The sequence below is a fragment of the Branchiostoma belcheri genome, unplaced genomic scaffold (assembly GCF_001625305.1).
Source record: "Branchiostoma belcheri isolate BF01 breed outbred unplaced genomic scaffold, Haploidv18h27 scaffold74, whole genome shotgun sequence".
Lineage (NCBI taxonomy): Eukaryota > Metazoa > Chordata > Leptocardii > Amphioxiformes > Branchiostomatidae > Branchiostoma > Branchiostoma belcheri.
In genome coordinates, this window is record NW_017804398.1 from 77,423 (window position 1) to 94,559 (window position 17,137).

A 17,137-nucleotide genomic window follows, 5' to 3' on the forward strand; every position below is an offset into this window, starting at 1 on the left:
ACTAATGTCTCCTGCTCCTGAGCTTAGTTTAGAGGCTATGTATTTGAGAGGAGAGGGAGGCGGAATACTAGTATCCAAAACAGGAATTTTGTTGGGTAGAATGGAAAAGAGGCTTTAGCAGTGTTTCTAGTTTGAAACAACAACAAAAACAAATTCACAGTGTCTTGATTTCGAGGTAGAGAATTGGGATAATACAAAGAGGAGAACCGCGCGCCAAAATAAAACCGCACCAAACATTTTAAGATTTAACTGGAATGTACACAAAGTCCTCAGCTTCCGTCGTACAACTTTCTTGTATGTATGCTGTGAATAAACTACACAATGATAAAGCTGTTCTGGAATGTGTTATTTAACATTCGTCGTTCTGCCTTTAATTTCCACCTGCTATTTACGTGGTTTGACACGTTAATATTTAACTCACATCCAAATCTCTGACGTCACTGGAAGGATACGGGACGACAGGGCGCGACAGAAACAACATTAGGGCCAGGTGTTGGAGTGGTTTCTTATCGCATTACCGCTTCTCCCTTCTGTGTTGGCCAGAGACAAGCCACCACGGCATTCTTGATTCACACCAGTTGTCTGAGAAGTTCGTAGAAGGAGCGTTAGCAAAGTATCTGCGGATCACACCGAATCCTAACCATGATGAAACAGGTGTTGCTGTTGGTCACCTGTCTGGTCGTCAAAGGTATGTGTTCTTTATTAACGCCACATTTAGGGCAATCTCCTTGTTTATATTTTTACCGAGAAGCCTATACGGTATAACGTAACGATATGGAAAACTTATAAAATACCGATACAACAGATGGTAAGTCCTACATGTTTGGTGACATTAGTGTTCTGTGGCCAGGTAAAAAACATTTTTGTTTTACGATGGATAAACAATACCATATGAATACGTCTACCATATGTTCTGTAAGTGTTCTATAATCATTTGACGCTGCTTGCTAGGGAGGTGGCTACCTGTATATCATGCGTCCAGTGGGAACTGTAGCGTATTGATTCGATCCTTTTGCAGTAGAACTTCCTATGTCCTCGGTTTCGCGACCGAGTCTTTCGGATCCCTATTTCACTTTTATTACCACTGTTTCTCCTTCTTGATTTTTAATGTCCCCTTTTATTCCCATTCCTGAAAGATACTAGAAGCAGAACAGCTGTAAATATAATCGAATGTTCGTTAATACGGTATCAGAAAAAAACATTGATATTTAGCGGTTTGCACCATGATCAACTTACTCTTTTCGGTGTAGTTCATTGGAGTTTTGAAATGATTTTGCCAAAAATATGGAGCCCAACTTGTTATTCGCAATTAGCTCGACTGTCGCAGGCACGTCTGTGTGTGTGTTTATCTGTCCGTTGTTAACTCAGTTAGACACACATTCCGCAGGAGGTTTGCACGGTAGACTATGCTGCCAAAGCTAATACTAGTAGTAGCTAATTCGTTTCTTCCAACGAAGGCCACACAAATTATATATGACATCACCGGTACCACACATCTAATGCAAGAGTGCCATACATTGTAAATATAAGATACTTTGATTCTAAATGGAGAAAATAAATCTATAGTACTCTTGAAAATAAAACAATAACAAAAAACAACTACAAACACATGAGGCTTCATTGACTTGATGTAATATTTGACATTTGACAGGTCTTGCTGAATGTCCTGACATGTGCCCGTTCATCTACGACCCTGTGTGCGGGTCGGACGGAGAGACGTACAGTAACGAGTGTTCTCTCAAGGTTCACGCCTGTCAGCTGGGAGGAGACAAGCTCACCATGGTAAGGATTATAATATGGATAAGTAATACATAAGTCATTATCAAAATATAGCAGAATGACTTACATATGCATTCAATGCATATCCAAATGACAAATAGTAAGTTGCTGTATTTTCAATTGAAATTTATACAGAGATTTTGTGCACTGCTCACACTGCTTTTATATTTGATTCTAGGTGTCCAGAGGAGAGTGTCCAGAGGTTATGAGCCGGAGCCAACCAGCTATAGAGAACCGAAATGTAAGTATCGTGTTTCTCTTTTCCTATTTCACTTCCCATAGTCGATGATAGAGAAATACATTGTACAATATTGCGTGGGCCGTCGCATTATCGTCGCAGTCGTGGACGTGTCGTGCAGAACATCTGCCTTGTAGTGGTTTGTTCGCAGAAGAGGCTACATTAGATATCATTGCCTTGATCATCAATGTCGGCGGTTGGTTCTGTTCACATGTACGGTCTGCTTGAAAACTCTACAACAAGTATTGCACCAAAGTCGCACAGCGACCTACGACGAATGTGACCGCGCCTGATTTAAAAAGGTCGCAGGCTGTAATGGAATGTGACAAAAACTCATAATCCACTCGGAGCCGTTTGATTTTATTTGATGTTGTCCTATATAATGCTCCAGGCTGTGTGCGTTGCTGAGAGGCGCGGCTGTCCCAGGATCTACAAGCCCGTGTGCGGGTCCGACAAGCACACCTACCCCAACGAGTGCGAGCTCTGTCGGAAAATGGCGGTCAGTATTAAAAGTTCCTTTTGTTCAACGGCAGTGACCACGCATTAGATGTAACTGTTACATGCTTCATTCATTCGTCCTTTAGTTATTTAGTTACTTGGTGAATGACTAGATTCGTTCATTCATTCATTCATTCATTCATTCATTCTTTCGTTCATGCAGTCAGTCAGTCAGTCAGCCATGGTTCAGTCATGATCAATCAAAAAGAAAGGAGGTTCTCACTTCTAGCGTATCAGTTTTGTAGCCTGACTTGACAACAACAAAAACATGTAAGGTTACTGAATGACCAGCACAGTCGTAATTATTTTTGTCGTTATATTATTTTGTCTTGTAGTATGTTTTTGGTTTGCGCAAGTCATAGTCTTATGAGACTGACTGACATATATATAGTATGTTCAACTTTTGCTATAACCCTGTATATACATGTCATACGTTGTATGGTTAAACAATTGTTGTGCAGTTTATTACCTATACGTAATTAACCGTCCTCATCCCCAGGAGGCCGCAGTGAAGACGGAGATCCGAGTCCGCCATGAGGGTGAGTGTACCCCTGAAGAGGAGGCACAGGCAGGTGACACCAAGACAGGTGGCCGGCGGCTGTAGATGACAGCTGCACCTGAGCTAGTGCAACAGCTGGTGGAATACATCCACATGCTTACTGTGAATAAACGTTCACGCAATTCTGAAAAAGATAAATGGTCTGTGTTATCATTTGAGTCTTGTCATTCGTAGAACTTTCTAATAAGTTAATAGTATAGCCAGGATGGAAGGTGGGATTAAAAAATCACCAGATGAGTGTGTGAAACGGAAGTGTAATGTTATTGAAGTTATGAAGACGACCGTGCAATGCATTTTCCAGTGCACTGCAGCCAGGTTGTTCACCTTGTAACATACCGAATACCGTTGATGAAGGTTAGACATCCAGGTAAACCATACTCGTAAGAAAATTCAAACTCTACTACTGGATCAGTTACGGATTTTTATTTCCGGACGTTTCGAGTGACATCCATCACTCTTCTTCAGCGTCACAAATGAACAGAGAACCGATTCACTCTTATATACAAGTAACTAGAAAAACCGGTTAAACAACAAGACTCTTACGGTTGTTGAACAGGTTTTTCTAGTTCTAATCACCTGTATATTGCGTGAACCGTTCTTTTACATAAAAGAAGAAGAACTTTATTGCGCAACAGATGTAGCAGGTACAACGTATGGCAAAATGATATATGATAAAGCTTCTTACGGACCTTGTTGTTTAACCGGTTTTTCTAGTTACTTGTATATAAGAGTGAATCGGTTCTCTGTTCATTTGTGACGCTGAAGAAGAGTGATGGATGTCACTCGAAACGTCCGGAAATAAAAATCCGTAACTGATCCAGTAGTAGAGTTTGAATTTTCTTACGAATACCGAATACCGATTCATATGCAGTACTGAACATTACTGACAGATGGCGCTTATACACTATCACCTAGCGCCAAACGTCATCAAACTGTGTGCTCTATGTGACGTCATGTAGCAACAGCGCACACGCCGCCCGCTGAGAAAGGTAGTTACCAGCAGGTAAAGTTTGATCGTTAGTTGTGTCCTAAAATATTCGACTTTTATTGACTGCTCAGTAATATATTCAGGATATAGATTAAGACCAGCTCACACTTGCAACAGTAGAGGGCACTCAAAGAGATTATTCGCCCCGGGAAGTTTGGACATTGATATTTTGAAGCTCGTTGCGTGATCGTAAGTTGTTGTCGTTGTTGTTGTTGGAATCGTCGTTGTTTGTCTGCGTTTTGCCCGGCACTTTGGGTTTATTCTTCCTGAAATATACAGTTTAAAGCTGTATTAAAGCTGCATAAACTTGTATGTGGGTTGCTTGGTATGCCATGTTTTGAATTTGGCAGTAGCACCCTCCCCCCTTCGAGCTCCCCTAGCTAGGTGAAAGAATCATTTGCCAGTGAGACCTAAAATGTAACACTTACTAGTACTTACTAGTTTCAACCCACAGTACAGTCGCGCATGAGTATCCAGTATGGGCAAGAAAGTAAAGAAAGAAGTAGAGCCGCCACCCAAGGATGTGGTAAGTAGCTCCATTATTTACAGGTTTAAGTTGTGAGCAACATAATCATAAAATAATTTAAGGTTATATGCAGACACCATACATGCAAATCTAATATTGTCACTGTTCATGCTAGTCAAGGTCATATTCAACAGGTGAAACATTGACCTTTGTCTTGTACTTATGAAGATACAGACCACCCATGCAAATGAATAAATAAAAATAAAAGTCAGTATGGTCTGTGTGGACAGGTGGTCTTGTGTCTTACTTTGCCTAACTTAATGCTTTTTGTAAAATTGTGAAATTGTCTATGTGACCATCAAAAAGTGGTCATATTAGCCAGGTGGTCATTATGTACAGGTGGTCACTTGTAGGTTTGACAGTTACTGTATTTCAGTGGCCAGGTCCTTATATAGAGATGGCCACTAACAGGTTTGACCATAACTTACAGTGTAAGGTTGTAATTATTCCTTTTGTTGTATTTGTAGTTTGATCCTGTGGGAGTGGAGAGTAAGAAGGCCCAGACTGTAGTGCTGATGCTCAGCAGTCCTGAGGAGGAGGTCTTGAGTAAGGCATGTGAGGCAGTCTACAAGTTTTCAGAGAAATGTGAGTATTCATCTCACCTCCATTACGGTAGTATTACCATCATCAGATCTTACTACCAGGATATCTATGTATGAATGAGAAATGGTGTCTTAGAGGGATTTCTAGTGCAGCACCCCCAGGTATTCACATTTCAGACATGCAAGGAGTGCATCATACTGGGAGACGTTGCAATGGAGCATTACATGCATTTTCCAGTGTGGCAGATGTATGTGACCTGACAGATTTATGTTGGCAGATAGGAAACTGCCAGATGTGTCCCAGCAATTGTCTCCAAATGTATCAGGATGCTCAAAATTGATATCCAAAATGCTTCTTGTAGTGAATGAAAATAGATGGGCCATTCAGAAGTATTGAAGACAGTGCAATTTTTACAACCTTTATCTCCCCTTCCTCAGGTGAAGAGAACCGAGGCACGATGTTAGAACTGGGTGCAGTGGAACCACTTTTCCGTCTCCTTAGCAACGAGGATAAACTGGTCAGAAGAAATGCCTGTATGGCTTTCGGGGTGCTGGCTGAGCATGGTAAGGAACACCCTCATATGTTGTCAAAACTGCCCAAGAAAACCACTTAGAGGACCCCAAAAATCTGGTCTATGTCGACAGGTGGTCACTATACTAGTATGCTCATGTTCATCTAAACTCAGAATGTCCTGATTCTAAAATGTGCTTACATGTGAAAAGTGGTCATTCAAATTTTACCTGTATGGGTCTAGTCACTGAAGAACTTGTTTTGCTAAGATTTCAAGTTTGTCATTGGTCATCAGCAGAACAGGCCATTGTATTTCTGTTCTATAATCTCTATAAGTCTGAACATCAGTCACAGCTTTGGATGTTTTCTTTTCAGCTGAAGTCAGGAAGGTGATGCGCAAGATAGAATGTATCCCAGCAGTCCTTGCTCTCCTTGCACCTGAAGGTAACTTTGAGGCTGCATTTCACATATTTCTGAAATGATATGATGACACCAATTGCTTTTGTTTCGCATACATATTTAGAACATGTACAAATAGAAACTGATTGATTTTGTGCTTTACTTTTGTGCTTTTGGTCTAATGATCTTTTTGTAATCCTCAGAGGACACCATATGCCATGAGTTTGCCTCCCTTTGCATATCCAACATGGCGCAAGAGTTCACCAACAAGGTCATCATCTTTGAGCAGAGCGGACTGGACTCGCTGATCCGCCTCATGGCCTCGCCTGACCCTGATGTTCAGAAGAACTCCACAGAAGCTCTGTGCAGACTGGTCGATGTAAGAAAAATCAGCATGTTTTATCTTACTATGTTGTTGATCTCAGATTCATGTAGAGGATTTAATCAATCTTTGTATGATAGGCCTGATATACTAGTACATGTACTATAACTGGATGTTTTGTATGCCTTTTTCAGGACTTCCACAGTCGTGCTGCTATTCGAGAACTGGGAGGTGTTCCACCACTGCTGGACCTCCTGAAGTCGGAATATCCTGCCATTCAAACAGTGGCCTTGGACACACTTACCAAGATCACGCTAGACGGTACACAACTCTAAACTTAACTCCCCTGCTTCAGGGCTAGGGATTTTTTCAAGTAATGGACATGATTAGAACTTGCAAAAAGAAAGAGGGAGATAAAGGCCCAAGTTTTGCCCAACTGATCATGTACCTTTTATAGTACATACCTTGCTTGCAGGTTCTATTCATATAACATTAGCAATTTCTTTCTTGGAATTGACATCCATTTTGCCTCTCTTTCCCCGCTTGCAGCTGAAACCAGAGCAACACTTCGAGAAGCAGAAGGGCTGGAGAGGCTGATTGAGTTTCTGGGAACAAAGGTTAGTCCATACCTGACTTTTATCTTTATTTATTCATTTGCAACAGGCACATGGCCCATATCCAACAAACAGTCTGATACAAACAATTGCATGAAATATTTTAAAATGTATCAAGAAAATCTTGATGATTGAGTGGTTCTCAGCCACTGATGAAAGATAGCGGATGTTATCTGAAACATTTGACTCCTCAGAGAATTTATCCAGTTGCTTGGTTTATTTTTTTATTATGTAATGTTCTACCTGAATGTCTGACCACCGACATTGTGTCTTTTCTTGTGCTTTTCCAGGAGTTTGACGACCTCCATGTGAATGCCTTACATGTCCTCTCCAACTGTCTGGAGGATGCAGAGTCAATACTGGAGCTTCAGGGCACCGGAGGTCTGCAGAGACTCATGCAGTTCACTGCAGAAACAACCATTCCAGATGTTCAACAGTACGCAGCAAAGTCAATTTCCAAAGCTACAAAGTATGGTAAGTGTTTCAACAGGTGTTTTTCTTAATATGTATGATATAATTTCCATGTTATGTCATAAGAAGAAATCGCTATCAAACATGGCAGTATGGCTTGTAGACATTTTCCCACTTTGACAGTTTTCCTATCATCTGAAAATTTCCCCCTATGAAGAATTTCTCCTTGATGATAGTCAAATCGTGTCAAAGCTTGTTGCACAACAATTGTATTTAAGTACTAGACTGTTGGCAGGTAAGAATATCTAGAATGTGTTATAAGTATCTTATTCTTTGTTTCTTCAAAAATTGTTTCTTCAAAAATGTTATGTGTTTACAGCTGAAAACTGGAAGATGTTTCATGAGAATGAAGTGGAGAAAGCGCTGGTAACCCTGTTGGGAGCTGACAGTGCGTCTGTGCAGGTGGCTGCTGCCCAGGCCATCTCTGCCATCTCTGAGCACACGGGAAGCAAAGATGCTTTCTGTAAAGTTGGTTAGTATATCATATCCTCACTGACTCAGTAATGGTAATGTCACTGTCAAATATAGATCTGATGTATTGCTTGAACTTGGTGAAAAGACAATGCAAAGAATGTTGTTCTGCAAATTGTTTTTTCCATATACACCAAAATAAAGTTGAAAGCAAACCAACTGTAATAGAAATGGATGGAATCTTAACTGTGAATTTTCCTCTGCAGAGGAGGCAAAGGGAATGGAGTTACTGGTGAAACTTCTGTCGAGTGAAAACAGCGATGTGAAAGAGGCAGCAGCACTGGCAATCTCCAACCTGACCACTGCTCATCCCACTAACTGTTTGGAGGTTGTGGAGCACAGTGGTATCGAGCCACTGGTCCATCTCCTTGCAGATCAAAAGGTAAATGTCTTTGGGTTGTGATTAGCCCCCTGCCACTGGTATGTATTATGTTAAATAGCAGTCACGTGATCACCCATGACATATTTAGTCCGTCCATCAACTCCATGTTGGCTATGCTGTGTTGATTAAAGCCTTCCAGAATCCTCTGCATCCACGGCTTCTGGTTGTTGAACATGCATCATTGGCCACTGTAGTGGCGTGGTGGCAGCTCAGTGGGTCACATATACCCCAGAATTTCCATGCCAATCCGCAAATCAGTATCAGTGACTCATTCTCAGTCTATCAGTCTAGCTTTCATTGTCATATTAGAACAAATGGCTCATAAGTCATGAATTCTGTACTCTCAGGATGGGGCGGTGGCGAATGCAGCAGTGGCCCTGGCCAACTTAGCTGGAGATGAGATCATCAGGATGGAGGCGGTGAGGATGGGCGTGGTACCTGCCCTCATCCAGCCGCTCAAGTCCAACAACAGCGTGGTCATCAGTAAAGTGTGCCTGGCTCTGGCTGCGTACATGTGTGATTCAGATGCCAGGTGGGTCTGCATTTCATCACTCACATTTTATTAAAAAAAAAAAACATAATTACATTTGCAGGAATGTATACCTTAGTTCCTTAGAAACATGTCTACAAGAAATGCCCTCATTACATAAACTCCATTACATGAATGAATTTGAATTAACTGTTGAACCATCAGGGCTGTGTAAAATTTGACTGGAGGTGGCTGGCTACACCAGGTTTGACTGTACTTGATGTGTGAATTTGTGATAACTTAATGCTCAAATTGTAGGTCGGAGCTGCGTTCCAATGGAGGACTGGAGATCCTTATAAAGCACCTGAACTCAGACAACGATGACGTGCGTCGTGCTGCAGCCTGGGCTGTGCTTGTATGCGGAGGAGACCCACCAACTGCCACAGACATCTGCAAGTTGGGGTAAGGCCTGCTCATTTCTTTCTCCTTTTCATACACATCTCTCCAAATTTATGGTGATGATGTTCCATCCCCATTAAATGCAACCAAATGAAGCTGCCAAATTTTATTCTCACTTTCACAACATGTCCTGTGTTTCTGGAACTCCACAGAGGTCTGGAGATTCTCCAGGAAATCAACCAGTCTGTGTCCAGGCAGAACAAGTTCACTCAGGCAGCCATGGACAAACTCCTGGACTCCAACCTGCCGGCCAAGTTTGCCCTGACTGGCTATCTGGGACCAGACAACAGCATTGCAGATGGTTTCTTTGATGCTGGGCCGGTAGGTATTTTTGTTTTTATATGGTACATCTCATAGAGGTTGTGATGTAAAATCTATTACTGATAAGTTAACAATTCTATTACTGGTAAGTTAACAATTCTGCCAGGTCACCTATATTTGCCATCTCGGAGTCATTCATGTTCATATATTCAGTATACCAAAGTTCAATTTTTATTTTTGTAACTTGCCATGTCCATGTCTGAAGTTACATGTGTGCTCTTTAAACCCCCCAGTTGAGGCCAGACTCTCGCTTCAAGTCTTTGGATGAGCTCAGCACTCAGGAGGTTAATGAGAAGAGGCCCATCCTGCTGGTTAACGTCCAGCCTCAGGAGCAGCACTCTCCACAGCCCCCGGAGGTGGAGAGTAAGACAGAAAGTAAAGCAACCAACCAGAAACCGTCCAAGAAGGAACTAGCAAAGTAAGCTCACAGATAACCACATCATAAACTTAGTTTTATATGCTATTTTTGTACACAAAGTAAAGTGCCAACAAGCTTTGAAACAGTCATGGTAAAAAACAATCTGTAGGAAACTAACATGACCTCACTTTTTTGCAGAGGAAAAAGCAAGGCATCCAAAGAGAAGGAAGAAAAACAGAAGGAGGAGGAAATGCAGCTTCTGCAACTGATTTTACAGGTAACACTCATTCAAGTTTACTGATGTACTTATGATTGAAGTGAATGCTGACATTCTGGGTTCTGCATCACTGTCACAAATTTCTGCTGGTTTTTAATTTTTTTTTTTTATTGGGATTTTCAGAAAAGAAACTGGGAGGAGTCAGCAAACAGGATATACATGTAATCCTTTGACAAGGCTGACTCCTCCAAACAAATAATAAATAATAAAAACATGAGTATACAAAATATGAAATATAAGAATAACAATAATAATAATTCTTATATTTCATATTTTGTAGGTTACAATAGGTTACAATAGGTTAGGCAGCAGAGAGAAGATCAAACACTTTGCTGTGTAAATGTGTTTCAACATTTGTTAAGGTCCAATTTGACTGCTAAACATGATATTCTTTATACAGCAACAAGAGGGAGACAGTGGGTCGTACCACCCTCCAATGGACCATGCCCTGTATGAGTACATTGGTGAAGTTTCCAGCAAGATCAGGCCCATGCCTACCACCAGAGAGCAGGTCGTTGCACTTGCAAGGTGAGTCTTCTGTCGCAGTATTTTAACTTCCATTCATTAGGATAAGAATGAGAATTTTAAAAAAGCATGTAAGTCCAAATTGTCAATTGTCAACAAGTTGTTCAGAATATTGAACTCTTTCATCACTTAGCCTATCCTTTAATATGTGCTGTCTACTGCCAATTCTACCCTTTATTTGGTTTTAGTTGTAGTTGTAGTACCCAATACCTTGTTGTTCCTCAAGGGTTGTTTGATATCTTGTCATCCCTGCAGGTTTGTAGCCTACAAGATGGGAGGACCCGTTGAGCGAGGCAAGCTCTCAACCTTCAGCTACGAACTGCCCATCAGTCAAATTAAGTACGAGTTGAAGTCAAACATTTTACCAATTGGGCGGATCAAGACTGGCATACACTATCACCGAGCCTTGCTCTTCAAGGTACACATGCACCAGTTTCTTGGTTAAGTATTGCTCTCTTTGTCGATGGAGGTTAGACATCCAGGTAGACAACTGGATAAATTCTGTGAAGAGACATTTCAGCATTGGCTATGTGTGATCAGTCTCTAATGAAAGATAGGAGATGCTGTGTGAAACATCTGACTCTTCAGAGAATTTATCCAGTTGTTAGATTAATCATTGTTTTCTATGTTTTACTACTGACTGCATTATGTGTTTGAGATAGACTGCTAACTTTGCTAAATGAATGCACTTGTTTAGGGCTTGTCTTGAGCAAGCGTATTCAACTGCTGTGTTATACCGTAGTTCATCTTTTTTCTTCTGGACAGGCACTCGCTGACCGGATTGCTGTCCCGTGTTCCCTTGTACGTGGAGAATACAACAGAGCCTGGAATGAGGTCGTGCTGAATGTTGATGACACTGTAAGTTCCCTGCTTGTAACGTTAGTTCTTGTATATAGTAGACTGGTTTATTCATTCTTCAAAATCAGACTCATGCACTGACTAGCCCTTACTTATTGTTTCCTCCAAGTTTTCTGCTTTGCTGCCAAAAGTTATATCCCTACCTCAGACTCTCAGCTATATAGCTTACTGTAGTTACTGACAGGCTGCCAATTCTTTTCCAGGCCAATGGTGCAAAGTATCCTCCAAAGCTATACGTAGTTGACTTGATGCACATCCCAGGGAGACTGATGGAGGGAGACTCTTCTGAAGCTGTCCAGTACAAGAAATTATAGATCTGCCATATTGTAAGGTCACAACATTCCTTTGATTACTGTAAATCTTGTGTTTGCAGCAGTTTTATGTTCACGGTTTTGGCAGAGATCTCTTACCATGAAGTCATGGCACCTCAGTTGTGTGTCAAATTTCTGTGATGAGAAGTTACCACAACCCAGATGTAGCACTGTGACAAATATTTCAAGATTTAACAGTAGCATTTCATCAAATTAACTTGATGTTGTAATTAATGCAAAGATTCATGAAATGCTGAAATTTGTATATGTTTTTTGGGGTGTCATTTGCAGAGAATGGGCAATAGTGGCATCTGGAAAATTGTGGCAAGAGTGTACAAGTGACACTCTTGTTTGTAATTTTGCTGTGATAGATGTGATCTATTGTACAGAATTATAATTGGGCTGTACATATAAGTAAATAAATAAAAGTATGTTTGCTAAGTTGTCTTGTTGTACTTCATTTTCTAACTGCATAAAGTAGCCAGCTAGTCATTAAGTTCAAAAATTTATTTCAAGAAGCATCTTCTGCTTCAACAAACATCAAAAACATGACATTTTTCCTGTGTCCTGGGTATTTCTTATTTTGAAATTATCATACTGAAGTTAATACAACATTGAATGATTGTCTGACACAAGAACTGGTACAAAATGTATTTTTCATAATTCATTTCAACACATATGTCACATTTTCTACACTCAATTATTTTCTTTTAACTGCTGTCCATCCACCAGACCACTAACAATTCTCAAATCCCAAACATGTTACTTTGTACTAATTCGAAAATCCATTCCCATTTCTACTTTCATTTGAGCAAGGAAAGATGTCTATGTACCGTCAAGTTTCCATTTTTCAATACATACTGTGAGTTTAGAGTTACACATCAGACTTGTATGTTGGGTGCAGAATAATCTCAATACTCTATTGCCTTGACACGGTATTGCGCTAACAAAACTTACCCTTATATACAATATTGTTGTTCGCTTGTAAATGTATCCCATGAAATTCTGACAAAGTTAAAATCACATGATTATTATGAAAAGTGTGTCATAGAAAAGTTTTCACATTCACACAGAATTTGGTACTAAAGCAGCCATTCTGCAATCAAAGTCACCATTGAAGTCAGTTTCAACAGCTACATGAGGATCAATACACAGAAATATAGCAGCATTGAGGCAGCTGGAAGATATCGCTTTAGCAGACTTATCTTTCAAGCATAATCTTTCACAAAATGTCTATCGTACAAGGGGCTGTGCTAGCTCCTCTACCCTCTGTGAGCACCGGCCTTTTTTGGCTGTCTCCTTCACCAGAAAAGCATCAGGGTCAAATTGCACGTGGTCCATAGTGGCTCTGACGATGGGGACAGACAGTTGGGCGAGGCGTTCCGTGTGTTGGGTGCGGCGCGCTGATCGTGAGACTGGCCACATGACCTCCCGGTTGGCCACAAATCCGTCAGCCAGACCTTTCGGCTTCGCCAGTTCTAAGAGCCTCTGTGTCGCTGATGCAGTCCGTGCCTTTCCATTTACCTAGTAAATATTCATACACATGTTAAAACAGTCCTGTCTTTATAATAATTATACCTTTTAACATCTGAAGCATGATGCTAAAAATGCAAGGTACACTGTGCATTCAAAAATACACTGGCCTTGTTAGTGATGAAGAGCAGCCACTTCAAACTACGACAGGCTGGTTTTAGAAAGTAAACTTGATAATCTCTATGAAATAACCTTAAAATTATTGGACTTCAAACTTGAAATTTTTTGTTACCTTCCAAATAGACTGTTCTGGGTGGCCTGGTTCCAGAAATGGGCCAGCTGGTCGGCTTTTAGGGCGAGCAAGGTCCTCAACCCGTGGAGTTGCCACTGTTCGCTGTGCTGGCCCTGGCACAGTTGTCTCCACCTGTTTCACAATATCAGAGTGATTCATATGTCTCATAACATGGAATATAGATCCATTGATCAAGTATGGAATAAGCCCTTTCACTTGCACTTTATTTATTTTACCAGTAATTTATACAACTCAGGCCATTTTGGCCTGCTTTTCAGGTGATCCTGGATAATCCTGGATCCTTTTCAGGTATAGTATGATTCGACATCCCTATGATCTGTCAATAACCTATGTTCAAATAACCCTATGTCGGAACATAGGGGTGCTGGAACATACTTGGGGCTATTGTAGCAATATGAAAGCAGGAAAGTACATGTAAGGATGTATTCTTTACCTGTCTGTTGCCTGTGTAGTACTGGTGTGGAGTTTTGGGACGTGCCAGGAATTCGGTTCTTTCTCTACTGGGGCATCTCTTTGCCCCCTCTGTTACACTCCATATCCCATCAGAGAATGCATTTTCAGGCCTGTTGTGTATTCAAGAAATGAAAGTTACAGCTTCTGCATGCTAGCATGGTAATAAGCTACGGTAATACATTACGATTGAAAATTGGTGTAGCTCATATGCACCCAACTTTTTTTTGTTAACATCAGTTACTCGTAGACAAAAGGCATATGCAAATTATTGGTAGTCAAAAAACTAGCACCCACATTTTGCTTATCAGTCGTTGGCAAAATGCAATCACATGACAATCACTCATGTAAGAGTTATTCACTCATTTGATGTTGGGAGCGATCACATGCTAATCAAGGCTAACTCTCAGGCTAGTTATCTAAGTTGTAGATTCAAGCAAAGTACATATAGTTTTACGTTACCTGTCATCCTGATATTCTGGTGGCGGCATTTTTGGAAGGGCGAGCACTTTGACACGCTCGGTAGACTCTGCAGTCATTGCCAATGGACTGACCTCCCAGACAAGAGAGGAACGGCCACAGCTGTATGTAAACTCAGGCCTGCAAAGAAATGTGACACACTGTCAAATATGAATGGAAATTAGAGTCTATTATGTCTCTAGATTGTCTTTGCTACAATTAGCTTGTGCTGATTTGACGTGATGTAGTCAGGCAATGCTACAATGTGATTTGGGGTACATTGTTGATTGTATAGATGTCTGGAGTGCTCACCTGCAGATTTTCCTGCCTGTTTGGAAGTTTCTCTTGGAAAGTGCCAGACGTTCCAGACGTGGAGATGCCGATGCCCTTAGTGCTGTTGGAGACAGTGGCCACAGGTGGTCTTGGTTACCCCAAACCAACTTTGGTCTGAACAGGATAGAACAACAGTAAGTATAAAGCAGAAGAGTATAATGCAAAAGAGAAGAGGTCCTTCTATAATAAAAGGTTCAAACCTTACAATTAAGTCTATCAGAGTTGACATTGTAGAAAGGTGATAGTCACCTGTTATGCCAATCCTTCTATAAATGATAATAACTGAATTACTCACTCATAGTTAGTCAGCCACACAGACTTGGACGTTTTTGGTGATGCTAGTTGGTAGACCCTCCTTAGCCTGTGGGAAATAATGGTATAGTTATTGCAGATTCAGACACAAAATTTCATTTCAAACTCAAGGGGTTGTATGTATACATGTATGTATGTTCCTTTCCAAATGCAACACTGACAGGCAATTAGAATCACTTTTGTTACATCACTTGTATTCTATTTTGCTTCACATCTTTTAATGTCCTTTTATTCCCCATTTTCAACAAAATTCTCCCCTCCTTTCAAAGTTATTCAACAAAATAGTCAGATAGAAAATACAGAAACAAATTTAAATGCTGATCTGTCTAATTCAATTTCAATACATCACAATACTCACGTTGTTGCCTGGTCAGTTGTATCCATTGTATCTGTTGATGAATAGAAGGAAAAGGCAATGTCACTGATTTTAGAGACACTAGAAATTATTATAGTGATATATGATATCATTCTGCATTACATAATGTTCTACCTGGATGTTTAACCTTCATCAGTGCATCGTGACATTAGATATTATACATGCATGTACATGCTGCTGGAAATTAAACTAATGTAACAGAACCAGAACTGTGCTCTACTGCAATGTTGGCAGCATTTACTGGCCATCCCTGGGGAATTGAGGGACCAGAAGACAAGACCTAACACATCATTGTACATGCAGGACAACATTGTAAAGAATGTCAAAACTCCAAAAGCTCCACCAATAGTTGGAAAAGTACATTCTCATTCCATACTACAGAAGTCTTGTGTAGGGTAGATTAGTTTCATAGCATGTTTGTTGTTAAGTAGATGCCATAGGTTACAACTAGTTACAACTGTTGTGCAAGGATTTTAAAGTTTTTCTTTCATGTACATATAGGCAACAGGTGATCAAAATGTAAACACAGTGGAAGAGAATAACATCGTCACCTCAGCTTTGACAGCAAGTTCCAGCTACTGTGATATTAATGTGTGGCATGCTTAGTCTAACCATGTTGTACCCAGCAATTTAAGGTTTAACCCACAAACTAAGTAGGCTTAACTTGTTAAGGTTTAGAATAGTATAAATATAACAAATAACTGTTAGCTGCACTTATAGTTCATGGATACGCCCTGCTTTTTGAGTCGATTGCATCAAAACAGCCCCGAGCTTAAAGATCACAGTTGCCAGGGCGTGATCAGCCGGTAACGATGCGCCTCGCCCCGGACAAGATCACGACATGACAAACGACATCGCTATGCCAACGCACGCATGGCAACTCACCGTCCCCGCCACCGGAGTCAACCAACAACGGACCTTGCGTCGCAGTCATCTTGCAAACCTTGTTCCTTCCTTAATTTAGAAGAAATTGGCGTTTCGGCAGCTTCAGACGGTCTGCAAATATACTTGTGTAGTTTGATCGCCGTCTTGCCCGAACGCCGGTGGTCAGAAGTCGCAAACCAAAAGCGTCTCCCCCGGTTACTAGGTAACGGAGACCAAAAGCTAGCCTCACATTCAGATGCGCATTCGGATGAGCGTTGCCCAGGAAGAAAAACGCAGCATTCGCCCTATATATGGGGATTTCAGTACTTTAGGACCACAAGCTGATTGACTACGACGCGTTAGAAATCATAGTAGGGTACATTAGAGACAAACAAAAAGCGAATGGACAAAAACAAAAACATTCTGTCAACATATCACGCCCCCTTTGAAATGGCGCTATGCGGAGGTCAACTGAACTGCAGTCCGCTCACCCCGTAAGGCAGTTGCGCAATAGCCTGGGTACCATCCGGATTTTGGCTCCGCATGCGCGCGCAACGCTCGAAAATGATCCAGATGGTATCCAGGCTAGTTGCGCAAGAAATAATGCACATTAAGATATGTACTAAATTTGGAAAAACGTAAGAATCCAAATCATAGTCTCAAAGGCGACATATTCCTT

General features: G+C 41.0%; 3 protein-coding genes across 8 annotated transcripts; 2 read left to right on the plus strand and 1 right to left on the minus strand.

Annotated features, from left to right (window-relative positions):
* Positions 1-420: 420 nt before the first annotated feature.
* On the plus strand, positions 421-3,212 carry LOC109485236 (ovoinhibitor-like). The gene is made up of 5 exons (XM_019788682.1): positions 421-688; positions 1,652-1,782; positions 1,958-2,020; positions 2,409-2,516; positions 3,015-3,212. Exons 1-5 carry the CDS (start codon positions 643-645, stop codon positions 3,117-3,119), a joined length of 453 nt encoding a protein of 150 aa, XP_019644241.1. The 5' UTR covers positions 421-642; the 3' UTR covers positions 3,120-3,212.
* Positions 3,213-3,837: 625 nt separating this feature from the next.
* Positions 3,838-12,314, plus strand: LOC109485335 (armadillo repeat-containing protein 3-like). Of its 4 annotated transcripts, none has more exons than XM_019788885.1 (20): positions 3,838-4,077; positions 4,517-4,588; positions 5,056-5,173; positions 5,569-5,694; positions 6,017-6,085; positions 6,244-6,419; positions 6,557-6,683; positions 6,912-6,979; positions 7,267-7,450; positions 7,767-7,919; positions 8,125-8,300; positions 8,648-8,832; positions 9,088-9,231; positions 9,381-9,549; positions 9,783-9,967; positions 10,106-10,184; positions 10,585-10,712; positions 10,965-11,127; positions 11,475-11,567; positions 11,771-12,314. In XM_019788885.1, exons 2-20 carry the CDS (start codon positions 4,541-4,543, stop codon positions 11,879-11,881), a joined length of 2,502 nt encoding a protein of 833 aa, XP_019644444.1. In that variant the 5' UTR covers positions 3,838-4,077; positions 4,517-4,540; the 3' UTR covers positions 11,882-12,314. The 4 variants fall into 4 exon arrangements, with proteins under 4 accessions (XP_019644444.1, XP_019644447.1, XP_019644446.1 ...); XM_019788888.1 differs by having other exon boundaries at positions 4,522-4,588; XM_019788887.1 differs by having other exon boundaries at positions 3,838-4,063.
* Positions 12,315-12,370: 56 nt separating this feature from the next.
* On the minus strand, positions 12,371-16,822 carry LOC109485336 (testicular haploid expressed gene protein-like). 3 transcript variants are annotated; one of them, XM_019788890.1, is made up of 8 exons: positions 16,480-16,822; positions 15,577-15,607; positions 15,202-15,267; positions 14,886-15,020; positions 14,577-14,714; positions 14,098-14,227; positions 13,644-13,775; positions 12,371-13,402 (listed from the first exon to the last, which is right to left on the minus strand). In XM_019788890.1, exons 1-8 carry the CDS (start codon positions 16,526-16,528, stop codon positions 13,112-13,114), a joined length of 972 nt encoding a protein of 323 aa, XP_019644449.1. In that variant the 5' UTR covers positions 16,529-16,822; the 3' UTR covers positions 12,371-13,111. The 3 variants fall into 3 exon arrangements, with proteins under 3 accessions (XP_019644449.1, XP_019644450.1, XP_019644451.1); XM_019788891.1 differs by having other exon boundaries at positions 16,513-16,821; XM_019788892.1 differs by lacking the exon at positions 16,480-16,822 and adding an exon at positions 16,146-16,215.
* Between the last annotated feature and the right edge of the window lie 315 nt (positions 16,823-17,137).

Coding starts and splice junctions, on each gene's coding strand:
- LOC109485336 (XM_019788890.1), bottom strand. CDS start 16,528: ATGACTGCGACGCAAGGTCCGTTGTTGGTTGACTCCGGTGGCGGGGAC. Junction 15,021..15,201: donor GTGTGGCTGACTAACTATGA/GTGAGTAATTCA, acceptor TATCCTGTTCAG/ACCAAAGTTGGTTTGGGGTA. Junction 13,776..14,097: donor ACTACACAGGCAACAGACAG/GTAAAGAATACA, acceptor ATTGTGAAACAG/GTGGAGACAACTGTGCCAGG.
- LOC109485236 (XM_019788682.1), top strand. CDS start 643: ATGATGAAACAGGTGTTGCTGTTGGTCACCTGTCTGGTCGTCAAAG. Junction 689..1,651: donor CACCTGTCTGGTCGTCAAAG/GTATGTGTTCTT, acceptor GACATTTGACAG/GTCTTGCTGAATGTCCTGAC. Junction 2,021..2,408: donor CAGCTATAGAGAACCGAAAT/GTAAGTATCGTG, acceptor ATAATGCTCCAG/GCTGTGTGCGTTGCTGAGAG.
- LOC109485335 (XM_019788885.1), top strand. CDS start 4,541: ATGGGCAAGAAAGTAAAGAAAGAAGTAGAGCCGCCACCCAAGGATGTG. Junction 9,968..10,105: donor TCCAAGAAGGAACTAGCAAA/GTAAGCTCACAG, acceptor ACTTTTTTGCAG/AGGAAAAAGCAAGGCATCCA. Junction 10,713..10,964: donor CAGGTCGTTGCACTTGCAAG/GTGAGTCTTCTG, acceptor TCATCCCTGCAG/GTTTGTAGCCTACAAGATGG.